Source organism: Equus caballus, chromosome 5 (genome assembly GCF_041296265.1).
Source record: "Equus caballus isolate H_3958 breed thoroughbred chromosome 5, TB-T2T, whole genome shotgun sequence".
NCBI lineage: Eukaryota > Metazoa > Chordata > Mammalia > Perissodactyla > Equidae > Equus > Equus caballus.
The window spans coordinates 17,973,963-17,988,645 of record NC_091688.1 but is presented as its reverse complement, the minus strand read 5'-3'; the positions used below and the strand labels follow the sequence as shown (position 1 = coordinate 17,988,645).

General features: G+C 40.9%; 1 protein-coding gene across 3 annotated transcripts in view; it reads right to left on the bottom strand.

Annotated features, from left to right (window-relative positions):
• Positions 1-14,683, bottom strand: part of RGL1 (ral guanine nucleotide dissociation stimulator like 1) — a 239,652-nt gene that overhangs the window by 115,578 nt on the left and 109,391 nt on the right. The window contains exons 1-2 of one of the 3 annotated variants that reach the window (XM_005609782.4): positions 1,752-2,072; positions 654-764 (exon numbers count right to left, since the gene is read on the bottom strand). The exons of 1 other annotated variant lie outside the window; for it this stretch is intronic. In XM_005609782.4, the coding sequence (XP_005609839.1) occupies positions 654-764; positions 1,752-1,778 (138 nt within the window). In that variant the 5' untranslated portion in view covers positions 1,779-2,072. Of the gene's footprint in view, positions 1-653; positions 765-1,751; positions 2,073-14,683 lie in introns of those variants that run through there. One more of the 3 variants, XM_001490415.6, reaches the window with a different exon arrangement.

Here is a 14,683-nt window from a genome sequence, read left to right as displayed (position 1 = left end):
TCCCACCCATGTGAGTTATTTTAGAATCTCAGTGGAAAAACAAATCTTACGTATGGAAGCAGCGTTTCTCCAAAGACCCAGCACTGTATGCACACTATACATGAAGTCCTGGGCACTAAGCATGCATTCGCCTCCTCACGGGCTGTAGAAAGGAGGTATCAATGGAAAAGCTGCCACCTGCATAGGAAGCAGATTTGGAATGCTCTGTCCCCTGAGCATTCTGGGTAGTATGTAAAGGTACTGCAGTAGGAAAGGTGTGTCAGCATCAATAGAGGGACGACGGGGAGAGAGAAGGGTGCCAGCTGGGCAAAACTGCATATGGCTCTTGTCTAACAGAGTACTTGCTTTCTGGTCCTGTTCCTCTGTGTCACTTTCCACTGCTCCGCTCCCACTCTATTTGCCAAATACCTCAAGATGTTTCTAAGAGGTTCTGAATTATTGACAAACCTAGGGAAGAAGCTTTGGAAAACATTAAGTACAAAAACAGACCTGTACAGCTAGTGCAAACACTTGGTCATTGGCAGTTTCCTTTTTAAGGCCAAAAGAGAAGAAGAAGAAGAAGAAAAAAAAAGCCTGCCTCTGCTTTATAATGATATTCACAGGAAAACAGACACTGCAGCTCCAAAGTTCACAATCTCTCCAGCTTTACTCACCCCTAGCCATCTTGCTCCTTTATTGGCAGCCTGTTGAATCTGGACTCTTTTGAGGGTGACATGGTAAACAGCTCCTTCCTCTACCTCTTCACCCCAGTCCTGAATCGAGCTCTGCCAGGGGATGGGATAAAGAGAAAGAAAAAGAGTATTTTTTTTTTCCTCTCTGCTAACCACAATCTAGCCCAGCTGCTATGCTGCTTACACGAGCACTAAGGGCACAAGACGGGCTGTTCAAAATAAATATTACAATCAGAGCAATACAAGACACATTGCGATAGACGGAATGCTGAGATTTTCTTGGACCCCTGCCCTTCCCTGTGGTATCAGGATCCCCCGACTTTTCCATTTAGTTATTTTTCCTAGACCCGCTCACATATCTTAAATAGTTTTTTAAAGTCTTTTTTTCCCTTCTTAAAGAAACTGTAGTTTAATCCTGATTAACTTTTCCTCCTTAAGCGAAAGGAAAAATAATTCATTTGTAGAAAAGCCAATTACTTTTCTAAGTGGCCCAGTTATTTGAGCAAACTACATTTTAAACTCAGGCACAAACAAGTGTTTAAAATGCCAAGAGTCCTCACTCCTTTGGAAGTAAAATGCTTCCCATGTCTCTTTCTCCTCTTATTGTTTTGGGACCCAAAAAGTTAGCGGGGGCGTAGAAAGTTTTTATTTCCGTAAAATAATCTGGCAAGTGCAGAAGCAGAAACACATCATCGTGCAGCTTCGAGTAAAATGTGTGCAGCGACCCCACGGAGTTCCATGTCCCCAGCTAAACTTCAAGTTCGTGTTAAAGAGCCTCGGGGACGCAGAAACGCTCCGCGCTTCACCCGAACTACAGTTTCTCTTTCCTTAAAAAGTTGTCCTTTCCTGACACATCTGCCGCAGTCGCACCAAAGGCAGTTACCGAGAAAGCAGGCATCTTTTCAGGGGAGAAGACACGCAGGGAGGGAGACACACAAAGCAGAGTGAGAAAGCTGTAGCTCACAAGTATGGGATCGGATTGCTCCGTTCACTCCGAGTGAGTCCAAAACACGCCCAGAGAAAGCGGGAGAAGATTCCCCACCAGAGAAGCCTCGGGAGAAGTCAGAGAGCTCGCGTTACCATTTTAGCTTGCCAAAGCAATTTCATTCTCAGTTTTCTCTTCGGTACGTGGACGCGGCATGATGCGCCCTGCTCCGAGGCAATCGCTGTCCCGGCCGCGCTCAGCCCGCCGCCCCGCGCGCCCGCCCGAGCACAGCCTCGCGCCGCGCTGCCCCGCCGCCGCCGCCGCGCGCGATCGGGCCACAAAGGGAGCGCGGCGAGGGAGCGAGCGAGCGCGGGCGCCGCAGACTCCTCCCACGCCACTCCGCCGCTCCGTGATGTCAGGCTTTCCTGTTTGCGCTTGGGAGCACGCTCCCTTTCTCAAATCCCACGGATGAAGTTAGCATGAAATAATTTCTCCAGCTCTGAGGGTGATGGGGAAGCAACCCTTCCAAGTTTATCAGGTTTTCCTGATGGTCACCAGGTGCCAAAAAAGAAGTGGGTGTGGTATGGGGGATCTAAGTGTGTGTCTTCTCCTTCCTTTGCTAAAAGAAAGAAAGGGTGCAGAAGGTGCAAAAAGGATGGGAAGAGAGGGTCAGAAAAATGTCTATCTGCCTGCTACCTATTAAATTTACAGTGAATCAGAATGACCCCAATGAGAGTAGCAATATTAGAAGCCAGGAAGTTTTTCATTAGGACAAAAAAGAATTGGTCAGAGGATACTCCAAAACCCATCCCCAGGGCTGTACCCTATCCTGCCTCAGCACACGACCAACAGGAAACTGCCCTGGACCTCTTTCTACCACCCATTATGATAAGGCTCATCCCACAGCAAGTGGCCATTTTGCGTGCGAGGGGACAAAGCAGGAAAGGGTTTTGCTGGGACTGACAGCGTGGAAAGTGGGCCGCCAGTGGCCCTGGAGGTTCTGTGAGTCTTTGTCAAGCCACCATTGGTTGTTCTGCTGGGACACAGTGGGATAATAACTGCATGGAAAAGCCTTTCATAAGGACACTGCCAGAGGAGTTTTGTCATAATAGGTCTGCTATCAGGACAAAAGATTATGACATTTTTTAGATCCAGTTTTAATAAACCAACAGCGAGACACCAGATGATAATGTAATCATATTTTGGCACATGACAGAATTCCATGCCAATTACAAAAAGTTTTAGGGCTCATGTCTGTTATACTATTCACCCCTAAATGCATTTAATTGCCTTTAAATTGTTTTTTAAAGGCTGCTCACTAGTTGCCATACTAAGGCATAAGGCTGGCCTTTGGTTAATAATAAATTTATCATGAGCTGAAAAGCTAGAGAATGAGGCGTACTGATGTTCCCAGGAAAGCAGAATAAATGACAGTGAGGGCACATTAAGGAAAAACAAAAGGATCTTTAGACACTTGAGAACATTTGAAGTCACTCAGCCAAGTTCCCCTTACACAACTAGAACCTTTGGGGCTCAGTAACTGTGGAGAGAAGGGATGCTCTTTTTATAAAACTGAAGTGGTTTCTATTAAAAAAACAAACAAAAAGCATGTAGACTAGATTCTTCTGTGATCCCCATGACAGAGTGTCCTCAGTGTTCAGAGGACACTTGCTGCTTCTTAAAGCCATCCTGAGGCCCCCAGGCCTACCTACCCCTGGAGGACCTATTCAGTGATCTGAAGAGCACAAGATGCACCTGAGACAGTGAAGCAACCCATAAGATTAATTTCTCCACTACCTTAACCTGACTTTTGACTGTAAATTTGGAGGTTACTGAAAATTTTCCAGCTCAGGAATATCAAGCAGTTTCTTCAAGCTCAACCCTCACAGGAAGCCTTCACTGGATGGGGCAGCTTATAATTCACAAGGCTGCACTCAGGTTTCAGATCTTATCACCCTCCTTTCTACACCACTAATTCCCTGGCTGGCCACCTGGTGTGTAAAGGGAAAAGAACAGGCTTCGAGCAGACGCAGCTTCAAATCCACACTTACATTAAGAGTGAACCTGGGCGCTACTTCCCTGAGCTTTAATTTCCACATCTGTAAAAGGAGACAAACATCTACCTCATAGAGTTTGAAAAGGGACTAAATGAAATATATATGCAAATTATCTAGCACATGGTATGTGATCAAAAAAGTTCCATTCCCTTATTATTGTACTTCCCCCAAAGTATATTTTCCCAGACTCACTGAAAAGTTGTGTATGTATACAACATGAGGAAATCTAAAATGTCTTCTCACTGAATTACAGTATAATTTCAGAGATCTTTTCCAAGAATAACTATTTGTGTTTATACCTGATAATATGTATGTGATTTTGCCCAAATGTTGATGCAAAAAAAACAAAAATGCTGGTTTTATGTTCGATAGGGCAATCAAGTGTTACACTTTACAATCTTTTAAATATTTATTTTAAAATATTTTACCTGCAGGCAGTCCAGTCAGTATTACCTTATTACACAAACCTTTGGGTTAAGATACTCCTGGTCAATATGTGGGAAGGATAAATCTGTAAGCCATTTATAACTAAGTTTGAATTTATCTACCAGATTAGGCTATTCATGACCTAGCGGGGTCCTAAGAGAGCAGGTCAAGTTTTGTTAAAAGGAGTTCAGCAATGTTTTGTAGTTTTCAGTGTACAAGTCTTTCATCCCTTTGGTTAAGTTTATTCCTAAGTATTTTATTCTTTTTGATGCTATTGTAAATAAGATTGTTTTCTTAATTTCATTTTTGGATTGTTCGTTGTTAGTATATACAAATGCAACTGATTTTTATGTATTTATTTTGTACCCTGCAACTTTACTGAATTCATTTATTAGTTCTAACAGTGTTTTTGTGGACACAAAAAAAATGGATAAACATCCCATGCTCATGGATTGGAAGACTTAACATTGTTAAAATGTCCACACTACCCAAAGCGATCTGCAGGTTCAATAGAAATAGAAAAAAGACATCCTAAAATTCATATGGAACCACAAAAGACACTGAATAACCAAAGCAATCTTGAAAAAGAACAAAGCTAGAGATCTCACACTTTCTGATTTCAAAACGTGTTATATAGCTAGTAATCAAAACAGTATGGAACTGGCATAAAGACAGACACATAGACCAACGGAACCTAATAGAGAGCCCAGAAATAAACCCACAAATACATGGTCAACTGATCTTTGACAAGGGTGCCGGGAATACACAATAGGGAAAGATAGTCTCTTCAATAAATGGTGCCTGGAAAACTGACTATCCATGTGCAAAAGAGTGAAATTGGACCCTTATCTTACACCATACACAAAAATCAACTCAAAACAGATTAAAGACATAAACGTAAGACCTGAAACTGTAAGACTCCTGAAGAATACATAGGTGGAAAGCTTCATAACGTTAGTCTTGACAATGATTTCATGGATATGATGCCGAAAGTATAGGCAACAAAAACAAAAATAGATAGGTAAGACTACAAACTAAAAAGCTTCTGCACAGCAAAGGAAACAATCAACAGAGTGAAAAGGCAACCTATGGTATGGGAGAAAAAATTTGCAGACAACATATCTGATAAGGAGTTAATATCCATAATATATAAGGAACTCTTACAACTCAATAGTAAAAAAACAAATAACTGAATTTTAAAAAGGGCAAAGGACTTGAATAAACATTTCTACAAAGAAGACATACAAATAGCCAACAGGTATATGAAAAGATGCTCAACATGACTAATCACCAGGGAAATGCAAATCAAAACCACAATGAGTTATCATCTCATACCTGTTAGGATGGCCATTATTAAAAAAACAAAAAAACAAATGTTGGCAAGGATGTGGAGAAAAGGGAACTCTCGTATACTGTTGGTAAGAATGCAAATTGATACAGCCATCACAGAAAACAGTATGGTGGTTTATCAATAAATTAAAAATAGAGCTACCATATGATCCAGCAATCCTACTTCTGGGTATTTATCCAAAAGAACTGAAATCAGGATCTCAAAGAGATCTGAATGCTCCCATGTTCATTGCCACACAATTCATAATAGCTAAGATGTGGAAACAATCTAAATGTCTCTCAATGGATGAAGAGGTAAAGAAAATGTGGTATATACATACAATGGAATATTATTCAGCCTTAAAAAAGGACATCCTGTCATATGCAACAGTACATGTGAACCTTGAGGACATTATGCTCAGTGAAATAAGCCAGTCACAGGACAAATACTGCATGATTCCACTTCTATGAGGTACCTAAAGTAGTCAAACTCATAAGAAGAGACAGTAGAATGGTGGTTGCCAGGGGCTGGGGGAGGGGGAAGTAGGGAGTTGCTGCTCAATGTGTATCAAGTTATAGTTAAGATGAAAACGTTCTTGAGATCTACTGTACAACATTGTGCTTATCGTTAACAATAATGTACTGTACGCTTAAAAATTTGTTAAAGTGGGGGGAAAGGAGGTCAGAAAACATCTATACTTAAAGCATTAGGATGTTGCTAGGAATAGTTTTATGTTGTTATATGTGGTAGTCACTGACAGTAGCAATAGAAGATTCCTAGGATATAATAGGAAAGAGGGAAGAGGTATGGAAGAACCCCAAACTGAAGAAAAAAACCTTTCTTGCTTTACAGTTTCACCAGAGGCAATGATACAGAGCTGGTCAGAACAGAGACAAGCAGCTGGTGTGCAGATTCTTTAAGAGAATCCATCTAAAAGTGGAACTATGTAGTTTATATACTCTACGCGTTTATTTATTCATTGGCCTCTATGATGCCACACTTTCCTGGATTTTATTCTACCTCTCGGGCTGCAAGAAAAAGTGAAAAATAAAAAAATTATGACAGTATACTTATGAATGTAGAGTGACATGGAATAATTCTTGTGTGCCTGGATAAACGATGGAACATTTATCGTCTGAGAGCCAGGGTTTGAATCCCAGCTGTAGATGACTTGTCAACTAAGAGGTTGACCCTTACCTCCCACAGCCTTGGCGTCCTCACCTATTTGCTTTCAGGCTCAGCATGAGTGTTTAATCAACTATACTATATAAGGCATCCAAGAGAATAAACTATACTATATAAAGCACCTAATAGAGTGCTTGGAACATAGGAGGCCTTGAATTAACATGCATCTCCTTCTCTCCCTGCCCCCACACCCTTTCCCTTTAATGCAATTCTGTATTCATTTTATAGGTTTACAATCTGCACGTTCTTTACACGTTTGCTTGGGTAATAGATTGTACTGCATGACAGAAAAGGAAGGGCAATGCAAGTACAACAGACATTGTACTTGGAAATAAGTAGTTAAAAACTTATCTTGAAGATGGCAATATCAGCATAAGATGGTAAGAAATGGGAGGGCCTTGCTTTTGTCCTCAAACTCAATGCTGGACTACGGTGTCCTATGCCCAGGTAAAAGTTTAGAGGAAAACAGTCATAAGACAGCAATAATAATAACAACAACAATAGCTATGTGAGAAAGCTAAATAGGTGAGAGGCGAGGATTCTCCCTCCACACTTTAGGACTCTGGAGTGCATACTGCCCCTACTTGCCTGCAGCCCTCTCCTAAACAGATGAGTTTGAAACCTTTCCCACTTTTAAATGGAACTGATAATAGCCATTTTGCAACATTTTATTCTTAAACTATACCTTCAGCTATCTGTAGGTCCCTAAAGAAACTTTCGGTGGAGGACACAGCAAATAAATCTGTAACTTTTTGACTCCTTTCCCCAGCAATATCAAACTATTGTCAAAATGCAAATTACTTATCCTTTCAACATCCCTATGAAATGCTTCTCCCCTTATTCTTCAGGCTTATAGGGTGTGTTGCTCACCAATTAACTTTCCACATTCAGCTTCCCACTATCAGCTGGGCATTCTGCTATGGTTGTTTCTCGTTATCCTAAATGAGGTTGTCCCATTCACCTACTCTGTGCTTGAACTTTCAACCTTGCTTTGCTAAGGGAAAAGAGCCAGTCGTGCTTGGCTAAAGATGAACAGTGCTCCGAACACTTTTGTTTGTTTGTTTGTTTGTTTGAGGAAGATTAGCCCTGAGCTAACATCTGCCACCCATCCTCCTCTTTTTGCTGAGGAAGACTGGCCCTGAATTAACATCCGTGCCCATCTCCCTCTACTTTATATGTGGGACACCTACCACAGCATGGCTTGCCAAGTGGTGCCATGTCCACACCCGGGATCCGAACCAGTGAACCTTGGGCCGCCGAAGTGGAACGTGCGAACTTAGCTGCTGCACCACCAGGCTGGCCCTGCTCTGAACCCTTTTTAAGCAGTAGACAGTTGTTTCCATTTTCTGAGGCCCCAAAGTGATTTTATTAATCATCACAGAGATACTACAGTATAGGTTGAAAATGCTCTGCTATTAGGTTCTCTTATTTAGGCAAGCAATTTACATGCCAGTTTTCATGGACCTACTACAATTAAAGAAGAGGCTGCCCTAGGGGGTAGAAAATGGAGACAGAAGAAACATAAACAAATAGCCCTTGACAGATGGCAGGCCAAAGGCAGAGGACTCCTCTGGCCATGATGACATTTTTCAGCCAAGAGTTTACCAACTGTTGGTGGTTACTCTTAATTGTTGATGATGCTCGCCTGAGAAGGAAATTGGTTACTGGAATACTATTTGTAACTTGGGCTAATAAGCATTATTACCTCATCTAATTATAGATTTCTGTAAAAGAAAAAAGGACAGCCAGAAATTTGTTCACACGGTTGAAAAGATCAAAACATCCAGCAATCAGCTCAGACATAATGCCAGGTCTGTGTGATATATAATAAAACATTCTGCAAAATGGGAGATGGGTGACCTGATGCCATGAAGGGCTTTGACCAAGATCAGAAGGAGTTACTGGCAATTGGCCAAAGCATGTCATGTTTCAGGGCTAAAGGAACCTCCCTTTTCCATAATGATGGTATTGAAATAGTACTGAAAAATAAAACAAATTAGAACTGCTATAACATAGAGCTAAGGGTGATGGCTCTACAGTCAGAGACACCTAGATTCGAGTCCTAGATCTATCACTTCTCTCTGAGGCAAGGTCTTTAACATCTCGTAAAACATAGGGGTACGAACACCTTCCTCATTGGCTCACAGTGAGAATTAAATGAGATAACCCACATCAAGCCTTGAGCACAGTATCCAGCACCATGGTTAATACTCAATTAATATTCTCTATTTTTATTATTATTCTTATTATTATATGTCAAAAGCTACAGGAGGCTGACTATATTAAAAATCAGATCTATATATCGAATAACAAGGTCTTGTGGCTTGAAGCCAAAACTTCATGATACAGAGGCATCAGCAAAAACCGTAAGTCCCACAAACTCTTCAGTCAATGAGCAACATTTACTGAGTTGCTACATGGCACAGAAAAATATTGTGCTCTGTATTCGTTCCCACATCAGTCCACCTCCACACAGGGACCAGAGCGATCTTTTTACATCACCACACCATCCCCTCCTATTTTCAGATCCCTCCAGTGGCTCCCCATTGCTCAGGATAAAAACCTAAATCCTTTCCGTATCCTATAGGGCCTCCCCAGGTTGGCCCCGGCCTACTTTCAGCTTCCTCCCACTCCACTTTACATAAGCTCTCTAGGGTCCAGCGACCCCAGTCTTCTTTCAATGTCTTGAACATATCTGTCTTCCCCCCATCACAGAGCCTTTACACATGTGATTCTCCCTTTTAAGGATATCTCTCCCCTTCTCCTCTCCCACCTGGGTTAAATCCCCCTATTATGTACTCTCATGGTACCACATTCTTTTTAGCTCTATTACAGTTGTAATTTTACATATAATAGTATGATTATTTGATAAATGTCTGTTTCCCCCAAACCTTATGAAGGCAGAGGTAATGTCAATTTTTCCTCATCATTGTATCCTAGCACCTCACACAGTGCCTAGCACGTAGTAGATGCTCCATAAATAACTATTTGATCAATTGATAGACAAATACATAGATAAATGCCATGCTGTAAATTCAGTAAGTGCTTAGTAATTGTTGCTGAGTGATATAAATAAACCTTAGATATTGTTTCTACCTTAAAGTTGCTTATACTGTAAAAGCGGAGAAAGGACATAAAGGCAATAAATGAAAAATGACTTTCAAAGCCAGAGATCAGCAAGTACAGATCAAGAGAGCAGGGCAGACTGAGCAATGTGTCACTGAGAGGACACTGAGAAAATCAGTCAGGAGGCACTCACTCTTAAAGGACTTGTAGATAATTACAGTTTTTATTAAAGCTGCGTTAACCACTACCTTTGAAGCAAAAAACATGGACTTGGATGAAGAGAGGGGGTTCTTCCAGTAGAGAGGATGGCAGGTTCAAAGGATGCTATTTGGTTGAAGTGGCTCATTCAGTCCAGGGAAATGAGATATTGGTTGGTGGAGATTCTTGAATTTTTCTTAGCAGGAAAATGAAATGATAAAACAGAGTGTGAACAAGATGATTCTAATGCTCGTCCATAGGTTAGCTTAGAGGGAAGAAAACACGACGGTGGAGCCATCTGATAGGAAGCTATTACAGTAATTTACATGCCAAATAATTAACACATAGGCTGAGACAAGATAAGCGTTTTGAAATAACGAAATAAATGTGAGCGATTTGTAAAAATAAATGTTGCAACTTGATGATAGGCAGCATGTTGCAAGTAAATGAGCAGGGAAAGAGAAAAACTTGCAAGGTTTTAAGACTCAGAAACTGAGATTGTGGTGGGGACATGAAAATACATAGAAAATGGTATGGACTTTCTGCTTTGGGAAAAAATATTATCAATTCAGTTCTGGGGAGAAAGAACATATTGAAAAGTGATAGGAAGGAAAGAAAAAGACCAGAAATAAAGAGAGTTTCAAGTTAGTATGTATATAAGGAAGTTGTCTGAAACCAGGAATTCACATGATTCCCGCTCAGTGGAAGAGAAGCAGAGTCTTAAACAGTCTCAAGATGCACCTACAACTAAAGAAGACCAAACAAAAATAACCAGCGAAGAGCAAGAGGGAAAGAAGAACAAACAGAGTTTGAGTTGTGGACCTAATGCTGAAAAGAAAGCTCAATGCAATTAAAAATTCTCAGACACTCTGAAATCAGTCTTGGAATACAGTCAGTGGACTTTAGAACACTTCAGTGACAAGAGATTTACTTTCTGTCATTATCACCAGACGCTACACATATTTTAACAGGATTTTCCCTGTTCAAAAACATAGAAAAGTTTTTAAAAATTATGACCAGTTATTCTATTCTATGACACTCTTCAATAAAATGTAACCAAAGTTAATTGAAAGTCTTAGTGTGGTCAGTTACATAACACCAGAATTGCTGAATAGCTTAAACACAGTGTTTTCCCAGAAATATTTGTCTTTTGGATGAAACCAAGAATGGAAAGTTTCTGCCTTAAAGGAGAACTTTTGAGAAGGTAGAAAGAAAAGAAAAACATATATAATGGAAATATAACTTTAACAATAATTAGCCAAAATACTGCAAATATGGTAACTACTCACACAAAGACACACAAAAACACAAAGAAAAGTGAAAATTTTACCATGTTAGGGAGTTAATTGTGGATTGTATATCAATTAGATGTCTTTTTTAAAATTAGAAAGTATCTCATATATTGACTTTGCCAGGAAAAAATTCAGACAGCTCTTTGGTTCTTGTTATTTTCCTGTTAAATTGGCAGAATCAACTCATACTAACTCATACCGATCAGTTTTGTCTAAGACATGAAGTGAGGTCTATAGAATGAAAATGTGTTTAGTTTGGGGTAGGAGTCATTACCTTGGTTTATTCAGCTTCTTCTAGATAGGTGAATGGCTGCTGCTCTAGAAAGCTGCGTACAGCTCTCACTCCCACCCTGGTTTCTCTCCCCTTTTCCTCCAGGAATAATGGGTGTGTGTGTGTGTCTATTGTGGAAAGGGGAGTTTGGGGTGGATGTGGTGGGAGGCGGTGTGCGTGTGTCTGTGGCTATGCTGTCTGTGTATGTATTGTGGGAGGGGAGAATTGATAGAGTAGCTTAGCCTTCATCTCGATCCTTAATCATAAAATCTAATGACTTCTCTCCAGAAGAACACAGACGTGACAGAAAGGCATTGTAAAGAAATGACAATGCAATTGTAAGCTTTGTGGCAACTTTATAACAAAATAAATAACATACTTTTTCTTACAGCCAAATAGGTAATATATTTAACATTATTCAAAGGAATTTCTCTCCTATAACTTGCCCGGATGCCCTGCTGTGAAGTTAGTGTGTCTTGTGCCTCAGGAAACCATACCACCCTTGGTTGAAGGCTGCATGACCTTGGCAGGAGGACCAGCTGGCATTCTTGGCATGCATACCCAACTTGGGCTAAGTTTTTGGTCTTCCCCACCTGGAAAGGCTTGAGGGTAAAGTGGGGATTGGGAAACCAGTGAGAAATCCCTCAATTTGATTAGTTTTATAAATCCATACCAGATTCAAGCTGCCCTAAAAGAGTCTAGACGGTCCTAGAATCAGTTCCAGGTACCAAAAAAATTAAATTCCCTTGGGCGTAGGTTCCAAGGATTCCAGGACAAAATTGGACCTCCTAGGATTTTTCTTGTGATAGTGGACCATGTGGACAAGGGCATCATTGTAGGATGGTGGAGCAGCGAGACAGAAAAATCCTGGCTCTTCGTATTATAGACTAGAGCTGCCATACGAGTGCGGGACTGCCTGGACTGTTTTGTGAGAGAGAAATAGGATCCCTTCTTGTTTAGGTTGTTGTAAATTTGGCTCCCTATTACAAACCTACATCTTAATAGATGTTAAATAGAACAGAAATCAGTAGAGGTAAGGAAGTCACTTAACCAAAGGCTGGATGGTAATATTCTAAGATTTACTCTGATGTACTCTGATTCTGAAAGTGTTCTGGGCTCTGAAAGGGAGTCCTTTACCTGTTTATTAATTCATCCATGCAATGAATATTTACTAGGTGTCCAATATATATCAGGCACTGTGCTAGGTCTTACAGAAATGACTTTCAACAAGACAGTTGTGTACCTGCCTCATGCTGCTAACGCATTAGAGGGAGAAACAGACAAAACACATATATGACAGTATGATAAATGCTGAGAGAAAGGTGGCTACTAGAGTATACAGGCTGAGCTTGTAGGATTCAGAGACTACTTCTCAGAGAAAACCATCTCTAAGGTAGATCTGAACCATGAGGTGGAATTAGAAGGAATAGAGGAAGGGGATGGGGGAAGGGGAAAGAGCAATCTAGGCAAAGGGATCAAAATAGCGGAAGGCCCAGGATTTAGGCGGATCACAGATTGAACGGAATCCTAGACATGGCCCACTAGTTCACAAAACATGCCAAATAGGCTGGGACTGTACATTTTTCCTAAAAAAGAAGTAGTGCTATATCTTCACTTTTTGAGCACTAATTTGTCTTAATAGTATAATATACAAAGTGAATGTATGTCCCTTGGAAACATGAGGTATGCTTTTGCTTTATTTTATGTAATCCCATGAGCCCTCAAATAACCTTCTGGGAAGGTTCAGGTAAATAAATAACTATTTTAATGACTTTAACAGAGTACATACTCTTTGTAAGGCGCCGAATTGCACATACTGGTCCCAGATCTAAAGTGAGGGAGGAAAACTGGGAATGAACAAAGTAAGCAGACAAGAGGGAAAGGCGCTATTGTAGGTTTCCATGGACCCTTCCAGACTCTACATTTCAAATCAGGATGCTACTGTTACAGTGTGTTCCACTTAGAACAGTCATCCTAGCACATCCCAGGTGAGAATCTGGCACTTGTCTGGGAGAGGGAACCAGGCTGGAGGTAAGGGCCTCTTTCTACTCCCACCTTCGAAATAGTTTGTGTTAGTATTCTTCCTGACCAGGGAATGGGAGAGAAGACCAGATAGCCAGACAGCCGCCGAAGTGGAGCACACTGAACTGAACCATTACACCAGAGGGCCGGCCCCAAGGAGCCAGGTGTTGAACCCAAGTCTTTTGACTCCAAATATCATGCTACTCTCAAAAGAATGCATTTTTTGTTCTTAGAACATTTGTTTGAATCTTTGCTGTTGCTTATATTATTTAGGACTTACGAAGTACACTAGTTCTTCACACCCTTTAGTAATTAGATGTGCATTCACACAGTTGCCAACACTCAAGAATTATGTCCTTACTGGCTCCTTCACGAGTATCTTATCCTTTCCATTCCCACTGCCACTATCCTGGTTCAAGTTCCTATTGCCTGGCATGACCTTACAAAGAATATGAGAATGCTATAATAGAGTAGGGACACGGCGGGGCCCCTAGCATCAAGGGGAGGCACCTAATTCAGAGTCAAGGAATCAAGGATGTCGAAAGCTGAGACTTTAGTAGGAAGCAAAAATTAGCAGATGAAAAGAGGGAGAAATTTTCAGTTCAGGAAAAGGAATGGCATGAGCAAAGGCATGGGTGCCGAAGAGAACAAAGCACCCTCACGGCTAGAACTGAGAACAGTGTGATATGCCTGAAGGATGAGTGCAATGCGAAGGCGTGTTGAGGGACAAGGTTAGGGTCAGAGATGAGGCAAGGGTCAGATCACCAAGAGTTTGGGAGCCACGTTACAGAATCTGGACTTTATCCTGGGGCAATGGCGACCACTGAAGGTTTCACGCAGTAGAGTTACACAAGAAGACTTGCATTTTAAAAAGATCTGACTATGATCAGGAGAAAGGACTAAAGCAGCACTGCCCCCATAGAAATATAATGTGAGCCACTTATGTAATGTTAACTTTTCTAGAAGCCACATTAAAAAAGTAAAAAGAAACAGGTGAAATTAATATTTATTAACTAAGATTACTAATTTTAATAATATAGTTTATTTAACCCACCGTGTTAGAAAGGTGTGGAGAAAAGTGAGCACACTGGAGAAGTATTCAGGAAGGGGAACAGTAGGAATTTGTTACAGGTGAGGACTCACTTAACTTTAGTTCATTTTATACACTGGGATCAAACCAATCTGCCTGAAATACAGCTCTAATTAAGATACTCCTTGTTTGGATTTTTCCATTTTTCGC